We start from the raw sequence: 25,331 nt of genomic DNA on the forward strand, positions 1-25,331 counted from the left end.
CATTTCAGCATGCAAGAAAGGACTATATTAAGGTCTATACTGGGCAAGAAGGCTGCTGATCTTTTTTGATTTATCATTTATTTATATATTGCTTTGCAGGCGAATCTCACAAAACAGTTTATGTAGAACAGGTAAAACAGTAAGCATCACTCAAAGCTATATAAACAGGCAAGGCAAGGTTTCTTGGGGAGCTGGGGTGGGGTGGGGGGCTTTTTTTTTGAAAAAAAACACCACCACCAAAATCTCTCTTTCTCCCAGGGCAAGATGGCTCCTTGGGCAGCTCTGTGGTGATGCCTGTGGGAGGGAGAGGCCACCTCAGGTAAACTACTGAGAACTAGATGGTGAAGAGCTCTCCAGGCTGTTGTAGCTTCTCTCCCTCTCAGGGCAAGATGGCCTTGCAGTGGTGGTTTGTTTTTTGTTTTATTATGTATTCTGTGCTCTCGTTTTGTATTTTTATGTTGCGAACTGCCCTGTGATCTTCAGGTGAAGGGTGGTATACAAGTTTACTAAATAATAGTAAAAATAAGGAAAGTTTATCCCTCGCTGAGCTGCAATTACCACCATCCTTAGCAAACTACAGGTGACTTGCAGCCAGCATGAGAGCCTCCTTCTCCAACTAAGTTCTCTCAGAAATATAGGATACTTCCCCATCAAGTCGTAATATTGCAAATGGTTCATTTCTGCAGACATTAGCAGCAGGACTTTTAATTTACTGGATTTCCCCTGCAAAGCATAAATCTGTATTAAAGGGAGAGGGGGAATACAGGCTGCTGTTTTGATGTCGATGCCATTGTGTGAACATAAAAGTAAGAACAGCTGCAAAAATGGGAGGGGAAGTAAGATGTGGGTCTGGTATAGGTTGAGCTCTGCTTGCGCAGTAGAGCTACAGTGGGCAGCTGTATGTCAGGGTTCAATCCTTCTCAGGTCTGAAAACAGGGCTACCTTGGAAGAAGAGGAGGAGGAGAAGCAGGACCCCCAACAGAAGACCATACCGATAAACCTTTGGACCCAGACATTTCAGTCACAGGACTGGAGGTCTCCAGACCAGTCACCTGGGTCCCTGGTTGGCTCTCTGAGTATGTAATACATACTAAAGTATAGGATTGCACTGTTTATATATTTTTATTGGCTGATGTTTTTATATTGTAAGCTATTCTGTCAGGCCTCGTTGGAAGCAGGTGGCAGGATAACAGATTCGTAATTAAAGAGATCTTCTTCATACAGAGAAACTGAAAGCAGGCCTGTTTAAAGAAGCCAGCCTGAGGGAGACCTCCTCAGTCCCAAACACCAGTCTTTCCTATACGGTATGTAAGAAGGCTATGAAGCACATGTACCTGACAGAGATGGAGAAGTCGCCTGGACGGTTCTGAGTAGCTCGGACGATGAAGGAGCCCACTTTGTTCCCCCTGAGCATATTCTCTGCCTTGTGGCGGGATACTTCTTCATGGAACCAGCTGAAAAGTGCAACAGATTGCATTCATGGAGATGAATGTAGGTGGTGAAAGAGAGAGAGAGAGAGAGAGAGAGAGAGAGAGAGAGAGAGAGAGAGAGAGAGAGAGAGAGAGAGAGAGAGAGAGAGAGAAGTGATAAAGGAAAAGAAATTGGAGAGAAAATTTACAGTGAGCCAGGTAAAGAAAAGAGGGTACAGTGGTAGAAAATGTCACAAGACTCATTCTGAAATAGAACAACCAGGGGCATAGGAAGATAGGGGCGGTGGGGATGGGCCGCCTCGAGCAGCGCGATCCCAGGGGCACCATCGCGGCTGCCTGCCCCGCCCCCAAAATGCGCACCATGCCCCTGCACACGGCATGTCATGCCCCCAGAACACGTGCCCCGCCCCTGGGGGCAGCGTGCCTGCTCTCCGCCCCTGGTGGCAGAGCATGAAGCTCCACCGCTGAGAACAACCCAGCTATTTGCTAAAGGAAAAATTGAGTAAAAATAAGTAAATGCACGCCTCTTTTGGAAACCCCAAACTTGCAAGAGAAAAATGGATGAATTTTGTCTAAAAATGAAATAAAATATAGGCCTGCATTTTGTTTTTTGAGTTCTCACCCTTCAGCTGCCAGCAGATGAAACTGCTCTATACAAAAAGGTCCTTTTGGTTCCATCCAGCAGGGGCCAGTGGTGCAACACATACAAGCCAACGACAATCCCCCAGAGCCTACAAACATTGTTCCTCGCACACCTGCTCCAGGTTAATAATATGCCAATAATTATTTAGAAGTCTGCACTGCCACACATGCAGTCTACTGAAGTCAAGCCACCAGATGTACCCTCTGCTACAACACAGTACTTTAGGAAAAGAAGCTTTTTTATATATATAAAAAGGCTGCAAAGTACTGTACCATAGTTTGATTGTCGCTGTTGTCTTTAAATCTGCAGAGAAGGATAATAAACTTGCATATGGTACCACAGCATATGAGCACAAGAGGCTGAGAAGTTTATGCCTGGGCACTGTGAACGTAGTTTAATTAGCAGCTTTGGTGCAAACCATAATTTACTTAAGGACTGCTAAAGCAGGATCGTACACTTAAATAACTGAGATGTCCCTCTCTGCCTCATGCACACAATAAATCCTCTTTTTACAATGGAGCAGGTGCACAGGGCTGAAGATCAAAATAAACATCACTTTAATTGCGTGTCTAGCAGGAGATTTCAAAATGTTAATTTTAGGAACACCCTCACCCCTGACTTTCATCAGGACCCACAGTGTACAAGGACACGCTCAAGTAAAACACCTAGAAGAGTTGACATACTTACCTGGGACTGTGAAAATCTATGAAATTCTTTGGGACATATCCTTCATAACTATTCAGCTCAGCCTTGTACCACTCTTCCTTAGAGCTTAAAATCTGTGCACCAAAAGGAGAGTCAGTATTAGTTTAAAGGACATATAGGTCTTATACTATCCAGGTTTTAAATGTCCCATGTCCCCCTCCTGGCACACTCCCCACTGTTAGGCATTTGTCAACTTGTCTGCAAGATTCTGAACCAAGCTTCAGCAGTTCTCTGGGAAAAACCTCAATTCTCTCTCCTTGGAGCAGGTGTGGGAAAACTGGCCCTCCAGGTGTCGCTGAACTACAACTCCCACCATCCATGGCTATGCTTGTTGGGGCTGAAGATGGCACAGCCACTGTGCCTGAGACTTCATGCAGTTTGCATGTGAAGGGTGCTCTACCCAGTCAAGGGACAGTGGAGATGCACTATTGTCCCTGCTGCAGAGGATGTATGACATCTCCTATCCCCAGTGTTTACACATTCGGTGTGGATGTCTGCAGGTAGAAAGCCCATGCACTTAGATCTCTACATGCCTGGGCATTCCTAGGAGATGGAACCCTGACTGCACAGGATTCTGGCTCCTGCGGGAACCTACCCATGTACAGTAGAGGTATAATGCTCAGGCTCTGCTCCTGCAGATGTTCATGCCTAATGTGTGGATGGTGGCGGCGGCAATGGTGTAACCCTTCTGCCCCTTGTATAACGCAATAAAATGTATGAAGGGTGCTGAAGTATTAAACAAGATACAAGGAAGCAACTCCCGTAATAGAAGCAAGGTTCCCAAAATAAAGGCATAGTGGGGGTGTTGAGGACATGTCCTCAAAACATGTCCTAGCTGGAACCTATCCAAATTAGGAAACAGGCTGTGAATCTTTTCCCAGACAGTGATTGGTTAATTGCTAAAAAAAAATGGTTCAAGGGGCAATAACCCCTCTCCTTAAAGTGGTATGTACAGTATAGGGTCTTAGACTCATAGGACTTTCAGTTTATGCTTTATTTGATGCCTTAACAATGCTTTGCCTTGAGAGAATACAGACATCTTCAGGAGTCAAGCACACAAACACATACAGACACTTGGCCAGTGTGGAAGACTTCTGCAAGACACATCAGCTGCACTGGACTTTGCTGAGTGGCAGTGTATATGCTATCTCAGTAAATTGGTTTCCTTGTTCAACAGTTGCTGCTGTTTGTTAGTGACTAACTACAGTGCTACTTCAGTCCTGCCTGATAACGCAGCTTTTTCAGCCTGCACACAGATATGGTCACTCAGCCACAGAGACAAGCAACCCTCCTATGTTCTGAAGTGGTAATCTCACACTACAGTACAGCAGACAGAATTTTCTGATCCACAAGTGGTGCAGGCCCAGGGTTTTTAAGGCTGCCACAGGGGTGGGTGGGCGGGCAGGTGCGGACAACTACTCCCTAGTCATTGCCTGCTGCCTGCAGGGAAGCATAAAAGAGAGGGGGGGCAGCATAGGTTCATTTCCCATACTGAAAAACCACTTTGCAAAGGTGCCCACTTGGCAAGTAGTATCCTGCTCTGCAATGTAGTTAGCATAATAATTAATCCATCCCTGTAGCAAATGAACCAGACTTCAAAGGTAGGCAATGCAGTCACAAGAAAAAAAGGAAACAAAGCAAGTAATTTGAAAGGACAATCATAGACCCGATAGGTATCAAGGGCTCTTTCAGAAAAGCAGCCACTGTGGGAGCAAAACATGAATTTGGAAGAAGTAAAACTACAAGGAGGACACAGAGGTATTAGAGGAAGTGCTCGTTAGTTTTGCCCAAATTCCTGCGGGCTTGTTCAGATGGTGGAGGGATCTGGATGTGTATTTCTAATATGTCTGTGATGAAAGAGTTCTGCTTTGAAGATCTTACAGGGGGCTTAAGGAACCGTGTGAAAGTTTTTTTAATGGGTTGCTTTGCTTTTAGTGGTCTGCACCAGGAAAATACAAATCCTTCCATTTAACTAACAGGGTGGAGAGCAGCCAAAAAAGTCCCCTGATTCATAGAGGAATGCTTGCATTAGGTCCTATATATGTTTATTATGTGGAAGGACGTCCCACAGATTTAAATGGGACTTACTCCGCAAGTAAGTGTGTGAAAGATTTGCAGCTTTACTTGTGCTGACCTTGCACTAAAGCAGCTGAGGCATGGAAGCAAACAAGTCCCAAGGGCTGGTTGAACCAACATGAATTCAAAGAATTGTAAACTTGTGCCTACTATAGGCAATAGAAACATGTCCTTAATGTTTTCCAATGCCCATGGATTTACCAAAACCCACCAAGCTCAAGTCAATGTAGAGAAAGGCACTTGTCCATTGATTTCAATATCTAAATGTCTGTATTGAATTGTGGCCATTGTGTTTTGGCTCTACCTCTTCATGCATCAATCCTTTTCTGAATTTGGTAGCACTTTGACTTCCTTACACACACAGGTATAAATGCCTAGAGAGTAGAACACAACAGAGGATAATTCCTGTTATGTTGTTCTGCATTGTACATAGCGTACACCACATAAAGACTTTTAAACCATTAAGCAGGCTAGAATTTTTTGTAAATAATCTGCTATCATCATAGAAAATCTCGCTTTATTTTTTCTCTTCACAGAAATAACCACCGTGTAATCATCTGGTGAACCTTAGTGATGGTACCTCATGCCAAACTACCAAAAATATGTGTGGCTAGGAACCAGCTAAATTAGCTATGCCAGTGGCTGAACTAAATATCACTTAAAATAAATGCAGCTGTTTATCTTCCCATGAGCCAATGCTCAAATGGTAAAAATACTAAAGGCGACCGCGACCTCTGTCTAATGCTTACTTTCCTGGAAAGAGGTATCTGGAGCAATCCATTTCTCTGGTGCATGGAGGGCTGGCTTCTGATCATTTTTCTAAAGAAGGGGTTGCAGTGTGAGGAGATAGGTTTCCTCCTGTCAGTGGGCCTCACACTTCCTGCCTCTTTCATCTTCTCCACATCAGGGCTGTGACCCATATCACTTTTCAAAAACAGCCTGGTACTTGGTATGTACATGTTGTGTGAAATAGAGATATTTCACAGTTAGGTTACTGTTCCAGAGGACAGCCTTCCCACAACCTGGTTGGATTATTTATCCCATGAGCCCCAGCCAGCATTGCCAAGGGTCAGAGGGGATGGGAGCTGTAGTACAAAACATTTGGAGGGCATCAGGTTGGGGGAGGCAGTCATAGGATTTGAAGAACATTGGTAAACAAGACACACACACCCGGCCCATATTGTCCCAAATGATTTCCTTGTACAAAACTCTTCCATTGTTTGCGATTGCTTAATGTCCTTGTAGAAGGTGCTACTTTGAGTCTTTGTTCTTCTTGTTCATCTTTGAAATGCAGATTTAAATTTTGGACTAAGAAGGATTTTCTTTTTACTATGCAACCTGGGAATTATCAGTGAACCACTAATCTACCGGTGCCAGTTGTGGGATTGCTGGTTTATGGGATGGATGGTTAATACAAGCACATAAGCACTGAGCAGAACTTACAGCGTTAAAAGAGAAAATATTTGGGTGAAACCTTGGTTTGCACTTACCTTCAGAACATCCCCAACCCGGAAACTCAGTTCATCCTCTCCTGTTGCATTGAAGTCAAACTTTGCAGTAGCTTCCATACTGTCTCCTGTGAAGGGATTGATGGTAAAGCTTAGTATAGTATTAATATCTGTTTTGTGGAAGTGTACTGAACACAGGAAAGCTTGCTATGGCCCCTTTACTCAGGGGATCTTTGGATGAGCTTGTTCTATAAGTTCTATAAGTATTTCCCCACTTGGGCAGGTATCACTAGAACTGTTATGCCTCTACAGACACCAGCATAATCGAGTCACAATCCTAAACTCAACTCAACCTATAACAGGGTCAATAGTACAATTGGCCAAAGTCAGAAAAGCTAAGCATCGTCACACTGAAATACATTCCCACAGCCTTCCCCATCATCAAATCAATCATTATCTTGGGCCGCATCATCATCCCTGCAGGAAAGGCACTATCAGTCAACATGCACCAATGGCCAGATAATTCCATTTACATCTTCCAGCCTAGTATACAAATACACACACCCTCTGCAAAATGCACAAACAAGTGGCCAGAAAGAGACACCAGTGCTTCCTTATGTACAAAGTGTTGCATTTGGAGAAACCATATGCTTCTCAAAATGAAGGTTTCAGGCTTGCTGAAGGAGCAGTGCCTCCACACTGAGAATTTCCATAAGAATGTGCATGGTGCAGTTTACAAATGGTCTTTAAGGGCAGCAACTTTCTGTACCGTGCATTACAATAGCTTAGTTGGAAGTTGCCTGCAGGGCAGTCTTGAGCAGGTCACACGCCCTGGCGCTGAGGGGTGGAGATTGCTCCGGCGCCCTCACAGGGCGCAGCATGGCTGCCGCGCAGCACCCGGCCTACCGGCCCGGCGCCCTCGCACCCCCCCGCCACCGGGACTCTACCTAGAGCCAGCCCTGGTTGCCTGTACATGTTGAAAACACATGTCTCCAAGAGAAGGAGCAGCTGGGGGTTCAGCTGAACCAGAAAGAGGCAGCCCAGACCACAGTGTGAAAATGGCTTCGATATCCGATGGGATTAAAAAAATGGTTGAGAAATATAAATATCAATTCTCACAAATGTCAGAATCAGAGATGGAAAAGCCTGTGACCCTGCAGACGATGTTGTACTACAACTCCCACCCTCCACAGCCAGCATGGCCAATGGTCAGGAATAATAGGTCAACGATGTCTGGAGAATCACAGGTTTCCCATCCCTGCTGCAATGATGTCAAAATACCTGCAGGTGCACAAGAGCTCTACAAGAACTCCATTTTGGCACCAAATAGAGATATTTACATACCGTAGTGGAGCGGTGTTGAACCTGTGGACCTCCAGATGTTGCTGGACTCCAGCTCCCATCAGCTCTGATCACTGACCATGCTGGCTGGGAAAGATGGAAGTTGGAGTCTAACAATATCTGGCTGGTCAGAAGTTCCCCAGAGTTTCTCAAACTTAATCCGTTCCGTAAGAGCGTTCCAAAACCAAGGCACGCTTTCCCATAGAAAGTAATGCAAAATAGATTAATCCTTTCCAGACTTTTAAAAACAACCCCTAAATCAGCAATCTAACATGAATTTTACTACCTAATGAGACCATTGATCCATAAAATGAGAGCAATAAACAATGTACTGCCATTACACAATCAATCCACCAGTAGCTGAACTGGGTTCCACACAGTAACAAAAACAAAAAACAAAAAGAGCCTCAAAAACAAAAATGCTAATTAAATAGCAAAAACAGACAGACCTCAGCGTAACACTCAAAATGGAAGCGTGGCACTCAGATCATCAGCTTAACACTCAAATCATCAGCGTAACACTAAAAATGGAGCACGTCCTGCTTCCGAAAAAAGTTTGCAAACTTACGGCACTTCCGGGTTTGCAGTGTTTGTGTTCCAAGTTGCTTGAGTACCAAGGCATTTGAGAACCAAGGTACCACTGTACACTCTTGTGTATCTGTCTTCTAATATTGCGTTCAGACGGATCAAATATACAGAACTTGAACATACCTCAGATGAATGCACTGGGTTCTGATTGTGCTGCAGACAAAAAGGCTTGTTTTTACGTTTGCAACTGGTGATGCTAGGATAAAGGACAGGAAAGCTCTTCTTACCATTTCCTGCTAGCAGGGTTGTGATATGATCTGAAAGGACTATCGATGTAACAGTCCCTTTACCTCAATCTGCTGCTCTTCCCTGCTCAAGCTGCCAAGAGCAAGGCAGGAAGTGGCTCACTTTATAGTGCATGTGAGAGGCTGTACCATGAACACAGCCCTTGCAAAAATCTACAGAATGTGCTTCATTACCCATAGTTCTTTGTTATCACATTGTGCTCATACTTTTTTTTTTAAAAAAAAAGAACTTCATGAAACAAACACATAAAAACTAAAACAAACCAAGCCAAAGTTGGCGTATGTTATATTCACAAGAAAAAAATAATAAAGCTGGTTTTCCAGATATTTGATGATGATTGTTGTTGTTGTGTAGTCGTTTAGTCATGTCTGACTCTTCGTGACCCCATGGACCAGAGCACGTCAAGCAGTTCTGTCTTCCACTGCCTCCTGCAGCTTGGTCAAACTCATGTTCATAGCTTTGAGAACACTGTCCAACTACCTCGTCCTTTGTCGTCCCCTTCTCCTAGTGCCCTCCATCTTTCCCAACATCAGGGTCTTTTCCAGGGAGTCTTCTCTTCTCATGAGGTGGCCAAAGTATTGGAGCCTCAGCTTCACGATCTGTCCTTCCAGGGAGCACTCAGGGCTGATTTCCTTCAGAATGGATAGGTTTGATCTTCTTGCAGTCCATGGGACTCTCAAGAGTCTCCTCCAGCACCATAATTCAAAAGCATCCATTCTTCGGCGATCAGCCTTCTTTATGGTCCAGCTCTCACTTCCATACATCACTACTGGGAAAACCATAGCTTTAACGATACAGACCTTTGTCAGCAAGGTGATGTCTCTGCTTTTTAAGATGCTGTCTAGGTTTGTCATTACTTTTCTTCCAAGAAGCAGGCGTATTTAAATTTCGTGACTGCTGTCACCATCTGCAGTGATCATGGAACCCAAGAAAGTAAAATCTCTCACTGCCTCCATTTCTTCCCCTTCTATTTGCCAGGTGGTGATGGGACCAGTGGCCATGATCTTAGTTTTTTTGATGTTGAGTTTCATACCAAATTTTGCGCTTTCCTCTTTCACCCTCATTAAAAGGTTCTTTAATTCCTCCTCACTTTCTGCCATCAAGGTTGTGTCATCAGCATATCTGAGGTTGTTGATATTTCTTCCAGCGATCTTAATTCCGGCTTGGGATTTATCCAGTCCAGCCTTTCGCATGATGAATTCTGCATATAAGTTAAATAAGCAGGGAGACAGTATACAGCCTTGTCGTACTCCTTTCCCAATTTTGAACCAATCAGTTATTTCATATCCAGTTCTAACTGTAGCTTCTTGTCCCACATAGAGATTTCTCAGGAGACAGATGAGGTGATCAGGCACTCCCGTTTCTTTAAGAACTTGCCATAGTTTGCTGTGGTTGACACAGTCAAATGCTTTTGCGTAGTCAAGGAAGCAGAAGTAGATGTTTTTCTGGAACTCTCTAGCTTTCTCCATAATCCAGCGCATGTGTGCAATTTCGTCTCTGGTTCCTCTGCCCCTTCGAAATCCAGCTTGCACTTCTGGGAGTTATCGGTCCACATACTGTTTAAGCCTGCCTTGTAGAATTTTAAGCATAACCTTGCTAGCGTGTGAAATGAGCGCAATTGTGCGGTAGTTGGAGCATTCTTTGGCACTGCCCTTCTTTGGGATTGGGATGTAGTCTGATCTTCTCCAATCCTCTGGCCACTGCTGAGTTTTCCAAACTTGCTAGCATATTGAGTGTAGCACCTTAACAGCACCATCTTTTAAAATTTTAAATAGTTCAGCTGGAATATCATCACTTCCACTCGCCTTGTTATTAGCAGTGCTTTCTAGGGCCCATTTGACTTCACTCTCCAGGATGATGATACAGATACGCAAGAAGAGAGTATCATCAGAAGAAATGAGAGGACACATGACTGGCACATTGTGTTCATTCTCCAAATGTTGTTGGATTACAACTCTGAACAGCCCAAGTCGATCGGGGTAATATAAATTTTCCAAAAAAAACAGGATTTCCAAAAAGTTAGAATATTCCAAAAATATTGTAAATTGCTTTGGGATGCCTCTTGCAAAGCAATTAATAAATAAATAAAACAAATAATTTGAACAGGAACAAATGTTAAGACATCCCTGCTCTAAAACAGTCTTATCAAATGCCTAAAATTGTAACTGATATGCCTAAAATTGTAACTGATATGCCACAAACTTGACAATTTTACATCCAACTTCCAGTCTTGTACATCAGGCATGTCCAACAGGTAGATCGTGATCTACTGGTAGATCACTGGACGTCTGCGGTAGATCACTGGTAGATCAGTGTTTCTCAACCTTTTTTGGGCCACGGCACACTTGTTCTATGAAAAAAAATCCCGCGGCACACCAACTCTGTGCCGCCCTATATTTAGTTTAGTTTGGAGGGGAGACGTAATCATTACACACACGGGTGCAAAAAGTGCATGGTGTAAAAGTTGGAGTTTAATGGCAAAAGACTGTTGAGGGGTTCCTTTGCAGGTCTGTTCTGCATTATGTCCTTGGCGGAGCCACTCGCCGCCTTCTTCCCGTGCGCGCAGCCCCGGCGGCGGAGTTTCTGCAGCGGAAGGGAACAAACGACGGACCGACCTCCGATCGGTCCCTGTCTGTGTGGGCTGGGGCTTCTTGGTGAGGCTCCCTTTTGAGGCTCCCACATGCGGCTCCGGAGCCGCGGGTTGCCGACCCCTGAGCTAGCAAGAAGAGCACCTCACCTTCTGCAGGACTCCTTGCCGAAGAGGCCGCTCACTCCCGCGCAGACCAAAAAACTCCCGGGCGCCGCCAGCAAGAGGAGCGAGAGCGAGACAAACAGCCACGGTGGTGGCTGTTGAGAGCTGCACTCGCCCCGCCCCCGTCGTGACCCGGCCGGCTTCCTTTCCGGCGGGTCAGCGCCCCTAATGGCGGCCGCCAGTCACGTGACAGGGCAGCAAATCGCCCTTCTCGTCGCCAGCGTCTCCCGGCACACCAACCAGCGTCCCGCGGCACAGTACTGTGCCGCGGAACAGCGGTTGAGAAACGCTGTGGTAGATCATTGGCTCCCCCCAAAGAAGCTGAACAACTGTGGCTCCCCTAAAAGAAGCTCAAAATTTTACCTCCTCCCTGAAAAAACTCAATAACTTTTACCTGAACCCCCCTTCCTAAAAAAACTTTGACACCCCCAAAAGGGGGTAGATCACTGCCAGTTTTTAACTCTGTGAGTAGATCGCTGTCTCTTGGGAGTTGGCCACCCCTGTTGTACATCATCTACAGAAGGAATATAATCAGAGGCTGGAAATCATTTATGGATTCATTTGTTCGTTTTCTGCCATCTGACTCCTCTATGCAACCCTGTGTATCATGTGTATCATGTGTAGGTTCTAAACATGATAGAGCAGGGGTCAGCAAACTTTTTTAGCCGGGGGCCGGTCCACTGTCCCTCAGACCTTGTGGGGGGCTGGACTATATTTTGGGGAAAAATAAATGAACGAATTCCTATGCCCCACAAATAACCCAGAGATGCATTTTAAATAAAAGGACACATTCTACTCATGGAAAAACACTGGGAGGCCCCACAAATAACACAGAGATGCATTTTAAATAAAAGGACACATTCTACTCATGGAAAAACATGCTGATTCCCGGACCGTCCGCGGGCCGGATTTAGAAGGCGATTGGGCCACATCTGGCCCCCGGGCCTTAGTTTGGGGACCCCTGTGATAGAGCATGGGAAATTTACATACAGATGAACCAACTTGCCTTAGGATACATGCCTCATACCTAAATATGGGAACACTGGAAGGGGTTGACAGCCATTTATAATGTGCTGTAAATTATAAGAACCAATATGCATGAGCCAAAACAACATAGCAGGCTTGTGAGGTGAGGTGCGTGTGTGATGAGGCATGGCAATTTTGAATAATTTTGGTGTCCATTTTTGTGATTTTTAATAGAAGAATGAAAAATACTGGGCCTCCAAGACATCCATTCTGGAGAGATTTACTAAAAATTAAAACAGAACACTCACCTAGGATGAGAGCACCATACAGGAGCCTTGCTATTTGTTCTGTTGTAGGTTGATGAATATTTATTATGCAATTTACTGGAAACTTCAATAAAATGACAATTGCAAAAACAAAAACAAAAGAAAAACACCTTTAAGGCTGCAGTCCTATACATGCTTAGCTGGAGTGAGTCCCATTGAACTCGGTGGGTCTTACTTCTGTGTACACATGGAGGGAACTGCATTAGTATTAGCTGCTGTTTTTATCTTTCTGTCTTCGGGTTACATTGTTTTATCTTCCTGCTCTGCTCCCAACTTGCTGGTTGTTGCTTAAAATTTGCTTTTTACTTATTTCATCGTTTTTACCAGTGTAAGCTGTCTTGAGGTTTTGTTTTTACAGTAAAGAAACCTCAAGGAGCGCCCCCCCTCCAACTGCTGCTAAATTACATGAACACCATAAATCCAACTCACGAGATCTAGCTGTGGAGAAGAAAGGGTGTCAGTGGGTGGGACTCGTAGACCTCAAAGCATATTAAAGTTGCTTTGTATGCAATTTGTTTGTGTGCATTGACACATACCCATGCGTGAGTCAGAGGCTTACTTCTGTGCTCTACCACATGTAGAAGCTACATGACAAGGCCATTTATGAACCAGCCCAAAGTTCCCTAGCAAGGAGCAAGGGCGTAGCCCCCATAGTAAATAAAAATACTTAACTAAAAGTAGAAATAATCAGAATATTTTAAACTAAAATGCTTGCAGAGGTCATTTGGGTGATGTTGTGGCACATTCTAGCGACGCAACCCGATTGAGCGATAGGCATGGCTTCCGCAAAGTGACCTATCACAGGTTCTGGAGCAGGACAGGTAGGTGTTCTGCCCCCCCCCCCAATAAATCCTGGCTACTCCCATGGCAACAAGTTCCATCACTGCCTCTCACAGCAGAAGTAAAATATGCTAGTGAGGAAGGCACAAGTGTTATGTGAAGGAGGGGAAAAAAACCTCATCACTTTTAAGGTAATGGTCCACTGGAGACACATCACTGAGAGTTATCACCTGTCATTCCTAAATATAAAAAGGATCTTCTTTGCACACTTCCTCCTGGGTATCTTTCGGCACTTTCTGTTTCCTTGTTGCTTATTTTAGATGAATTTGAATTCATGTGACCGAACACGAGACAGGCAGAATGGAGGCCAGGCGTCTGGCAGCCGACGCCCAGATTAGCTGGCACAATGTGACCTTGTTGTCCAGCATTCTGTTTAGGCTGCAGTTCCTGGGACGTACATGCCGTGTTGCTGTACAGCCTTACAGCTTGGTCTGCCTTGAGTGGCAGTAGCTCCTGCTGCCTCTTAAGAATTTGCCAGTAAGGCAGACCCAGAGAGTTGGGAGGCCATTTAGCTCAATCCAGTGCTTCATCTGTCACTGCCAGTTTCCGCGCTCCCTCCCCGATTAGCCCATGAAATCCAATGCTGCCAGCAAAGGAGAGAGCCCTCGAAAGCTAAGAGCTATGCAGAATAAAATAGTTACAGGTGTTGATTTACGACCAGTCAAATAAAAGAAGTACTGTACACAGAAGCAGCAACGAGCTTGGAAGGGTGGGAGTTTTAAAACTTTATATCCGTAAAATGGAGATTTATTAAATTCTGTCAATGATTAGAATCATACGATGCATAGGACTTGTTTTTATATCATTCTGGAAACTTTTATATCATCATGGATACCAGTACACTTACTCATTTTGTACAGAAAATGTAAACATGGCTTACAATTGGCAGTGATGTATCTTACCACAATCCACCATTAAGAGTTTTCTCGCATTAAATAACCATTTCCAGAAGAGTAGGTGTGTTAATCTGGCGTGGCAAAAATGTCTCGCACCACCATGAAAACAGTAATATATAGCTGCATAGTTGAACTTCCTGATGAATTATAATTCCGCAATTTCATGTTGGACGCTACAGTATTAACGGAGCAATTCAACCCTGCTTTTGCATCCTTCACCCAACCCTTCCTAGTCTCCCTAAGACCCTGCTGGTCTCCACCTGCAGAGGGATGCAGCTTCACTCCATTGGCACAGAATTCCCTTCTGCCCACCACACGTGCAGGCAGGTGCAGGTCTGAGCTGGCGGGGATACACAGGATCCCAAGCTGATCCTGATGTGATCACATGACAGCACCAGGAACAATCCAAGCTCAATCGCTGTTGGCATCAATTTGCCTGGCCCCTAATCTTCCACCCCAGCCACTGTGCCCAGCAGGCCCACAGATGTGGCGGCAGCGGCACTGCCTGCTCTATAAAGACCCATTGGGCTATGGGGGGGGGGTTGGATGGCTCCCTAAATAGCTAACTGCCCTTATGTTACATCTGTAATAGGTATGGGCTATCCTGGTTTCTGATAGCCCCAAAATCCTGGTCTTAAATTAAATTCCCTGCTGGGTTGAATAAATGAAATGCTAGAGAATCTTCACATAAGCTTGTAACATTCCTAATGAGAAAGCATATTGGAAATTTACTGCTTTATGAGAAATCTCTTTGCATGGATGTATCTTAAATGAAACGAATAATGTATGAATATAAATCTACATTTCCCCCCTGCTTCTTGCTGCAACTGCACTTTTTGTGTACAGTACTTATTTTCTGTGCCTAATTATAAACAAGTAGCTCATGCACATGTGCTTGGATATATGGTTATGTTATTGGTCCCTGCAAACTGCACTGCAGACAGGTTTATCCCTGCACGGTTCCAGCCTCTGCCCACCAATTTGCATACCCTCCAACATTTCTCAGATGAAAATAGGAACGTCCTAAGGAAAAGCAGGACATTCCTGGATCAAATCAGAAACCGGGATGGCTTGTCTAAATCAGGGACATTCCTTGAAAACAGGGACACAGGAGATGGTGGGGGCATGTATGGGTCACAGGCTGAGATACCTGAAGAAGCAACACCCTTGTCTGACTTTCTCATGTCACGTCGTTCATTATCAAGAAGCTTGTATACCAAGATAGCCTTCCCTATCCTGCGGCCTCCCGTTGCATTGGACTGCAACACCTGATGGGAGTTATAGTCCAAATCATCTGGAGGGTGCCTGGTTGACAAAAGGATAAATTACCAGAGAATTATTACTGACACATATCTTCATGGGAGTTGCAAAGGCATCAAAACAGGCACATGGGCAACTCCCATGAAGATATGTGTCAGTAATAATTCTCTGGTAATTTATCCTTCCTCATCATCTCTTGCCTGTAAAACGGCACAACGGCTTATAGTTTAAGACAATTACACGCTGTCAGAAAGAAAGGATTTTTATTACATCTTGAGGAGGTGGCTATATATTCAAAAACCCTTTGCAGGCTAAAAGAGCTATCATAAACTTGTTGAAAAGGCAGTTCTCAGGATAGGCGTGTGTTGGCTTGCTGGCTGATGAATGAGTCAAGAACACCATTGTCTAGCGATTTCTTTGATCACTACTGGCTCTTCATGTGCACTGGGACACACTGAGTGTACGAAATCATGTGCAACATTCTCCGGGTGATCAAGGGGAAGATGAGCATATACACCCATGGATGAGTTGTTTGCTTGAAAGGTGGCCATTGTGGCAGAGGCGGTGACCCTCCTGCATTTTAAGCCATTACATGCTACATTAGCCACAATCCCCATCTTTCCTGTAATTTCTTATGAAATACTGTGTTTTTATGTGCTTCCCTCCAAACCAGCTTCAACCGGTATTGAGAACAAGCATGACCTAGCTGTCATTAATGTGAACAGCATGAGACTCTCAATCTCAGGGCCATGGGTTCCAGCCCCACTTTGGGTGACAGATTCCTGCATTGCAGGGGGTTGGACTAGATTACTCTTGTTGGTCCCTTCCAACTCTACAATTCTACGAAGACACAGCCTTAGCATAAGCAGAATCTTTTATTTGAGGAGCCTAATGGCAGTAACTAACCCTTCTTGAATAAAAATAAGTTTGAAAAATAACTCCCCATAGGGATTACATGTTTTAAAGATGCATTTTGGAAAGAAAGGGGAGTGAGCGAGACAAGACATGGTTTAAAATTTCAACCTCCAAAAAGATATTAATGATAGTTGAGGTGGGATCCCTTAAAAGGAGCAGCATTTAGGAAGCGTAAAAGGACTCTTGCTTGTTTTCATTTTCACCAATTCCAACATCAGTGAGACACTGAGACAGAGCCCTCTTGAAACAACCGAACAGATGGATAAAATGTGGTTGCTGTTATATTTTATTGCCAGGGGCTGGATTTACAAGTGACTGAAATATATATACTATTCAGCTTGGCCTGAAAAATTGGGCTAATACCAGCACCTAAAGCTCTTTAGCTTACTTCACTGCTCCTGACCAGTAATTTTGCCTTTGAAACCTGCATAACACTTTTCATCAAATGAACTTAAAACAACCCCATAATATTTCCTTGTGGATCTCAAAGAGCAGTACTGGATTCTTTTTGATTCCCCCCCGCCCCCCGCTAATGGTTTGTTCTTCTCTATGCATATGCAACAGAGTTCCACCCTGACATTTGTGAGGTTTCCTTTCCTCTTGCTTTCGTTTTATGTTCCTCAAGGACCTTTTATCCAAGACGATATCAAAGGCCCTTTCACACTGTGAATGACATCCTGCATATTCCTATGCCGAGTCTCACATACATTTCTGCAACCTATCAAAGTTAACGGTTTGATTCTATGCAATATATAGCTCTGTAAAGGAAGCTGCTGTTATTATACACACCCAGCCATAATTTACAATAGTCAATTACCTCTCTCCCTGCTGAGTACTGTGGGGAAAGCCTTTGCCTGTGTAGTTCTCAACAGATTACAGTCACTCACTGACAGTGTATCCTGAGTCACAATGAGGCTTTAGAGCTCAGAGATCAACAGTTGACATGATTTTCTCACTGCGTCAGCTGCAGGAGAAATGCTGATATGCCCCTTGTACATTCCCTTCACAGACCTGACAAAGGCCTTTGACCTTGTCAGCCAAAAAGGATTATTCTCAATAAAATAGGATACCCACCTCAGCTCCATAAGATAGTGTCCTTCCATGAGAACATGCCTAGCGTTGTCCAGTATGACAGGTCATCCTTGGATAGCTTCCCTATAAACAGGGCATCATCTCTCCTATGATGCCTTCAGCTCAACTGAAGAGAGTGTCTTCCAAGGTTGGGGGTCTGTTCAATCTAGCCATATCCATGCCTGTACAAAAGCATGGTGGGTCCTTATCTGAGAGATGTTTGCAGATGATGCAGCCTTGACACCACATTCCAAGGAGTTGGTTCTTACCATCAGCCTGATGAAGACCAACATCCTGGGTCAGGACATCACCAGTACTCCATGCATCCGCATTGGTGACCCACACACCTGAGATAGTAGGCAATTTTGTCTACCTGGGCTCCACCATAACCCAACAAACCTCTCCATCAACACTGAGCTGGACAAGCATATTGGCAAGGCAGCTATGGCATAAAGGTATGGGAGAATGTGATAGAATGTGATACTAATGACCAATTTCAAGATAAAGGTCTACTGATGAAGCAATTGTTGCCCCTAGCTGGGGGAGCAACCATGTTTTGCATGGCTGAGTCCAACCTTTCCCAAAATTCTAGATGTTGCAACCAAACAAATCCCAAGTTTCATTAAAAGGAGCAGAGTCTTAAAGATCAATTGAGAGATAGCACAAACAAATACTTGTATATCTGGTTAACTGAGGTCTATGCCAGCCAGTCTATTGCACAGAGCAAAAGGACATGTCAGGGGCTGTTCTATGCACCATTAAAAGCACCAGCATTTTGCCAGGTCAGTTTGATACATGTTCTCAATGTATTATCAGCCTGAAGCTACATTAATTTTCATGACCTGGGAATTATCTGGAATAGAGCACCTCCTACCAGACCCAAACGAGCTCTTTACTGTATGGTTCCAGTGATTGGATCGATTACCTACTGAACATCCCAATGAGAGGGGTACTGTGAACTGCCCATTAGCCCAGCCATCTGGCAATGTAATAAGCTGGATAATTTCCTATACAGCTGCAAGCACCATCTCACGACAAAGCCCCCTTTATTCAATCCATGAAGCAAAATTGATTTCTGTTTCATATATACAAATGAAAACAACCAGTAATGCATTGTGGGCAAACCCCCACTATTTTTTAAAATGATTATTTTTAAGTTCACCTTTCATATAGGTTTGTGCAGTTGTACAAAATCAGTTTTATGCCACACCTGCAACTATATTACAGGCTCGCTACACTTTATGGTGGCACAATGTGTCAGTATCTATAACCCAAGGGTGGGAGGGTTTGAAAGCAAATATACAACAGGCAGGAGGTGCTTTCCACACCCGTACTTTTCCTCCCAAACTTCCTTCCCCCAAGTCTACTTTCTCTTAGATTACTAGTCTCAGAAACCCACTGGAGAAAAAACATATGGGGGAGAGATTTCAAAGGGAAAGTGAGGGCAGAGAAAGAATTTTGTACCCTCTTTCTTCCAGCATTAAGTATTAACACCCTTCCGATTTTATAGAAATTCACCAGCAACCTGCCTCCTAATACAGAATCTGCCACCATCATATCCAGTTAGTGCCTGAGCTACTTTCGTTTAGCAAGGGGAGCAAATTTACACTTGTGCAATTGAGAACAAGGGATGGCCATATACTTTTGAATTTAAGAGTGGCTTACTCATAAGATTAATTTCAACAAACAAAATTAAACCAGTAGACATGTATGAGTATTTACAAGGCCTTTCATTTTGTGCTAATATTTTTAAAAAACAAACAGACCTAAAGATGTTTGGCGATGAGATCCAGACTTGTGTCTTTATCAGAGGACTTACACGGATGATTGTTACCAATACAGCAACACTGGCTCAGATCCCCAGAAATCAGAACTTCAACATACACACCCCATCCTGAACCATAGGGTACCTGGCAACAAGTCCCGCTGGAGTGCACAGTTCTATAGCAATAGCAGCACACAGTCTGGCAGATCAACAGGCCCAAAGCCCCAGCAGGCCAAGTTCCCACCTCTGCAACTGATCCATGAGTCAGGGCACCTGGAGCTCAGTCCTGTACACACACAGCTCCAAACAGCTCTCTGGAACATCCAAGCCATGGTCCCATCAACCTGGGCAGTTGAGCAAGCACAGCCCCTCAGCTCAGCTTCCCTTTTGTACTTTGCCTGCTGATTGCAGCATCTGGGCTTGACGAGGCAGGTGACCCTCACCTGCTCTGAGCCTACTTCAGCTGAGGAATCACACACCTCCACCCAAAGCTAACAAGCCCCACCTGGCTAGCTAGGGAACTGGGCTCTAGACCCTTGCCTGCCTCAGCTTCCTAGAACACCCCTCCCGCTGCTCATGCCTCAGAACCCACCATGTTTGTGGAGACGGGCCGCCCTGGCTCTGGGTCCTGCTGCTCTGGTTCCTGTGCATTGACTCCCATCCCCTCACCACCCTCTGTCACCCTATGAGCATTTCCTACACCAACCTCTCCTCCCCCATCCCCAGCTTGCCCCAGTGTGTCCCAGTCCCAGATAACCCTTTAGCAGGATTTCTCTTCCTCCTCCCTGCCATCCTGTCAGTTCATCACACACACACACACACACACACACACACACACACACACACACACAATTTTGAAATAGTTGAGACTCCCGTTACACAACTGAGTTTCTTTTTTTTAAAAGAATCTATTATATACAAAACAGGAACAGAAATATCTCACTAAGGCATCACTTTCTGAGTAACGATTCTACCGTCTTTGATTTCTTGACAAATTCTTTGTGTCAGGAGGTAAAGTCATTTGTGTATCTTTTTCACCCTTTTGGTTTCTGTCTTGAAATGTAAAATAGCTATAAAAATTAAAGTGAATTTTGAGAGGAACAAGAGTGTAAGTTTCCCCCAGCTCAGGTTGCTTTTGTTAACATTTGAGGTTAATTGGAATTTGGCCCCTCAGGCTCTCTTTTTAACATCTAAACTGGTCCAGCCCCTTCTTAATTAGTTCGGCTCAGGAAAGTAATACTGTCAAGAAGTGAGGAGGCAAAGCCTAAGAAGGTGCGATCTTGGAACTGGGAAGATTTTCAGTTGTCATAGTTTTGTAGTGAGCAACAATTCATCAGCCAATGGATAAAAGAGTGTCGGACTGCAAATTCACAACTGGTGGAGGGTTATGAATGGGAGCTGTCCAGCTTTTCTTCATCTTCCATCTATTCCTGTCCTACACTCAGATATGTCCCACATACAGCAATTCATCCTCTTCCTTGTAGCATCTCTGACTAAAGACAGCTGGTTTAGGACGTGTGTAATGGCAAGTCATTAATGGGCAGTTATTACTTCAGAGAAGGATCAAGTACACAGGGCAGGCATGTGTGTCTGTGCAGAGCGTTGCCAATATATCTTTGTCAAGGCTGGCTGCAATGCCCGCTTTCTGGATTCTGCCCTCAGATCTCGGAATGTGATGCTTCGGCTGCCCTACTCACATCTGGTCTAATGGATTTATTTGTGCCAGTCACTTCATTAAAAACCTGTAAGCACAGTCCACACCATGGGCTGCTTCTTATTAACCCTAGCCCACCCCACTCCAAATACAGACTGCTAATTTAATTGCTGGCTCATGGACTTCAATTTCCCCTCTGTTAAATTCAAAAGAATAATGACCTTAACCCCATAGAAATAATGGAATCATTTAGGGAGGTGATGGGGGAGTCTTCCCATATATAAATAATGCAATTATTATTACAGGTAGGTAGCCATGTTGGTCTGCCGTAGTTGAAACAAAATAAAAAAATTCCTTCCAGTAGCAGCTGGAAAGTATTATTATTATTATTATTATTATTATTATTATTATTATTATTATCCCTGTATAAGGAAGTTTTAAACGTTTGATGTTTTGTTGTGTTTTTATATTTTGCTGGAAGCCACCCAGAGTGGCTGAGGCAACCTAATCAGAGGGGCAGCATATAAATAATAAAATTGTTGTTGTTGTTGTTGTTGCTGCTGCTGCTGCTACAGATCATAGGTGATTGTTACTCAGGAGGAACACCTAGCTTCTCCCTGAGTGACTATGTATTAAAATCATTAAATGGGATTAAAGGTAAAGGAAAAGGGACCCCTGAACATTAGGTCCAGTCGTGACCGACTCCGGGGTTGCGGCGCTCATCTCGCGTTATTGGCCGAGGGAGCCAGCATACAGCTTCCGGGTCATGTGGCCAGCATGACGAAGCAGCTTCTGGCGAACCAGAGGAGCACATGGAAATGCCGTTTACTATCCCGCCAGAGTGGTACCTATTTATCTACTTGCGCTGCGTGCTTTCTGGGTTGAGAATATTGCTATGGTTATTATGGGGTTTAGAAAGTCATCAATCCAAGTCTTTATTAAGGGTTTATTTTGAACTATGGCTTGTATGCTGGCTTTCATGTACTTTAGGGAAGCCCACAAGCAGGGCATGAGGACAAAGGCCTTTTCTTCCATTTGCCCACCCCTGCACCCCAGCAACTGGTAAGAACAAAAGTATACATAAGAAGCGTCTTCTGGATCAAGCCAGTGGCCCCTTTAGTCTAGCATCCTGTTTCCCCTGTGGGAGCACAAGAATATTCTCTCCTCCTGTGGTTTCCAGCAACTGATATTCTGAAGCACTACTGCTTCCCGCTGTGGAGTCAAAGCACAGCCATCATGGCTAGTAGCCATCTCCATGAATTTGTCTCATCCAAGTTGGTGGCCATCACTAGTGGTAATCAGAGTTATATTGCCTCTGAGCATGGAGGCGTCATTTAACTATTGTGGCTTTTAGCTGTTGACAGACTGATCTTTCATGAATTTATATATGGATTTTACGATGACATTAGTAAGGATTGCACATAAAATTCCAAATTCCAGTAGTGGATGGATGGTAGAGAAGGAATGTAACACAACTGGCCACTCGTCACTCACGCATCACTGTCTTTGCAGGACAGGGTGGAGGAAAATGTTCCCAAACAGGAAAATCTTAGATTCAGCTGCAAGGTGAGGGGGAAATCAATGCTTGAGGATGAAAATAATCATGACATTCCTATCACTGGCAGGTCCATAGACCTGAGCAACAATGATCATGGTCGATCCTGCCTTCTCAGTATTCCCTGATAACAGTTTGAGCTGTTGTTAAACTGAGCAGGGGTAGCATAGTCACCAGAACAAAATTAAAATGTGCTGCATGGGTGGCTGATTTTCTTTTCTGCTAGTCGGCAGGAGAGAGAGGGAGAGAGAGACTTTTCGCTACTGCTCTACAATTCTAGCCTGATTCACTCAACCAAACATTCATTTCCAGAATGTAAATGATCCCTCTGATGAGTGTTCTGTGACTGTGGTGTCTGCTAAGCCTTCATCTTTGCACCAGAAAAGGATGATATTCCTTTTCCCTCCCCACCTGCTGATCTCTGTCTCTCATGTAGCTTTAATCATGATAAATCTATTCTAATGTTCTTCATAAGACAAACAATACACCACTAATCTACCATGATCTGGGTTCTGGCATCACTGAGATTAACCTTTCATCTATTATGTGGAGTGCAAAGTTAACACGCTCCCTCCCATTAACTATTTGTTATGTAGTGGACCCCACTCTGCTTCACACTTGCTACTTAAAAGTCAGCAACTGAAAAATGCAACATTTGAAATAGGAAATGTGCTTAAAATGTCTTCCTTTTCTTTCTCTAAACTACCCCTCAACTGTCTTGATTCTGCCAGGACAGTCACTGAATTGATACAGCCACCACAGTTTCTGATCTGAAAGTGGGGTATTCTGATTTTGAGGTTTTCTCCCCCCCCCCACCTTGGCTGTGGATCCTGCCTCTCTGCCCTGTGCGACATGGTGGCCAACTCCAAACTTGGTGGCACAGCTTGATGATGTCATTTGCCAGGGTACTGCTGGGAGTCAGAAGCAGAGGGGGTGTGCATAGGCTTAAAAGGGCAGCGGTGCAGATTGCAGCCAGCAGTGGTGGTGGGTGAGCCTTGAGCGGCTAGCAAGATAGGGGGGAAGGGAAGTAGGGCTGGTGCTCACCGCTTGGGTCCCGCCCAGTAATGTGTGAGGTGTACAGGTTGTATTTTTCCTCAGAATTCTATCCAGTTACCATAGAAAGCCTACAACTTGACCCTCTTTGGGGACTTTTTCTTTTCCTGAATGAACTCTAGTGCCTAAACAAATTAAACTAGCTTAGTGAAAGTAGCTGCTGGGCAAAGGAGATGCATTAAGATTTAGTATCTGCCAACTAAGCAATTTTATCAATATTAAATTAATTGTTTCTGGAGCAAGAGTAATGGTTTCTGGGCCTTAAATCCAGATGAGCAAAGGAGGGAAGTAAGTATAGGAACTGCAAAAGCTATCCAGTGATACAGGACGAAACAGGCGTTGCAGGAGTTTAGCTCCATTGTTTGGTTTCATCTCATGAAGTCTTGTTGCTATGCACTTAGATTCCAACTGACTCTGTTCAGAAACACATCCAGTCATCTGGTTTGCTACTTTTGTTTCTTATGCCTGTCATTGAGAGTATCTTCTTTCCTTTTCCTTTAACTGCACCACGGCTTTTAAATCTATAGCTAGGTAATGGACCAGTGGTATAAACAGCGGTGGGCTCCTCTCCAGGTCACCCACTAGTAGGGTTGTCTTGTTTCAAAAACTAAAAATGAGGACACCCTGAAAATTGTTGAGCTTTTTAAAAATAAGACCCCAATAACACCAAAAAAAACCCATGATTTTTGGTGAAAACTTCTCATGTAACTGGTGGCTAAAAGTCTGTAATTCTGCATGATAATCCCAGTTAGGTTTCTCAGAGTGGCTGCGCCATGTACACGTGGACTCAGCGCTGCTTATCTCAGCATGGCTGACAGCGAAGCACAATGCATCCCTCAAGGAACCCTCAAGGAACAGAGGATGCCATTTTCAATTGAAGGGAGTCAGATAGTAACGGGGACCCCGCCGCCGCCCCACCATCCGGGAACAAGCGCAGCCTCGTTTTCTGTTCCGGCCAAGTTCCTCCATCCTCAGCGATCTCTTCAGGGCGAGGTCAGAATTGGCTTCTAGTTGCAGAAAGGTGAATGAGAACATGTGTAGCGCTGCCTTCCGGAAATTCCCCCTTCTGCCTTTGAAATCCTGGTAATGTCCGGGAAATCCGGACGTATGGCAGCCCTACCCACTAGCTTATGACATGTTGTGGCCATAGCCACAAACTCATTGAATAATCCAGTTTCTTTTTAGCCAAGAATATAAGCATAGATGCCCTTTTCTTAGTATTCATGGCATGTTTTCATTCCCATGACAACAGTGAAGACAATGATGTTGCAGCCTGTTCACCAGCTTAGGTTAGCTGCAGCCTCACTGTGCAGCCGAGGCACATGTTGCAAAAGTAATCAGCCATCTACCACTTCTCTGAGATCTTATCTCATGAGGATCTGCAGCAGGGAACCACAAGGTCTTCAAGCCTCTTTGTTAGAATGTGTGTGGCAAAAATTGAAACTTTGTGCAAAGTGCATGATGAGTCATCTGACATTTTCAGCTTGACTGAAGGCAGTGGCTACCTTTAATTCTAATCTCAATACAATATCCACACTTATACTTTCAGCCGGTAGGAAGGAATTATTCTGCATGCTGCATAGATGCAAAAATTCAAGGAGATCTAGTTAAAGCATGATGCTATGCACATGTGGGAGCAAGTGCTTGCAAGCATAAAGGACAAGCTCTAGACCTTGAACTGGTATGGATGAGGATTTGTCTCTATAGTACATATCTTCCCAGGGCCGTCTTAAGTGTACCGGGCGCTGTGGCGTGATGATCCCTCCAGCACCCCTCGCACTCTGCTGGGCAGGGCCAGGAG

General features: G+C 44.4%; 1 protein-coding gene across 3 annotated transcripts in view; it reads right to left on the bottom strand.

Moving 5' to 3' along the window:
* GRAP2 (GRB2 related adaptor protein 2) overlaps positions 1-25,331 on the bottom strand; it is a 51,007-nt gene that overhangs the window by 11,341 nt on the left and 14,335 nt on the right. The window contains exons 1-4 of one of the 3 annotated variants that reach the window (XM_035128254.3): positions 8,355-8,474; positions 6,345-6,430; positions 2,761-2,852; positions 1,335-1,454 (exon numbers count right to left, since the gene is read on the bottom strand). In XM_035128254.3, coding sequence (XP_034984145.1) covers positions 1,335-1,454; positions 2,761-2,852; positions 6,345-6,422 — 290 coding nt within the window. In that variant the 5' untranslated portion in view covers positions 6,423-6,430; positions 8,355-8,474. The other 2 variants (XM_035128255.3, XM_035128253.3) reach the window with 2 other exon arrangements.

Source organism: Zootoca vivipara, chromosome 9 (assembly GCF_965207765.1).
Source record: "Zootoca vivipara chromosome 9, rZooViv2.hap1.1, whole genome shotgun sequence".
Taxonomy (NCBI): domain Eukaryota; kingdom Metazoa; phylum Chordata; class Lepidosauria; order Squamata; family Lacertidae; genus Zootoca; species Zootoca vivipara.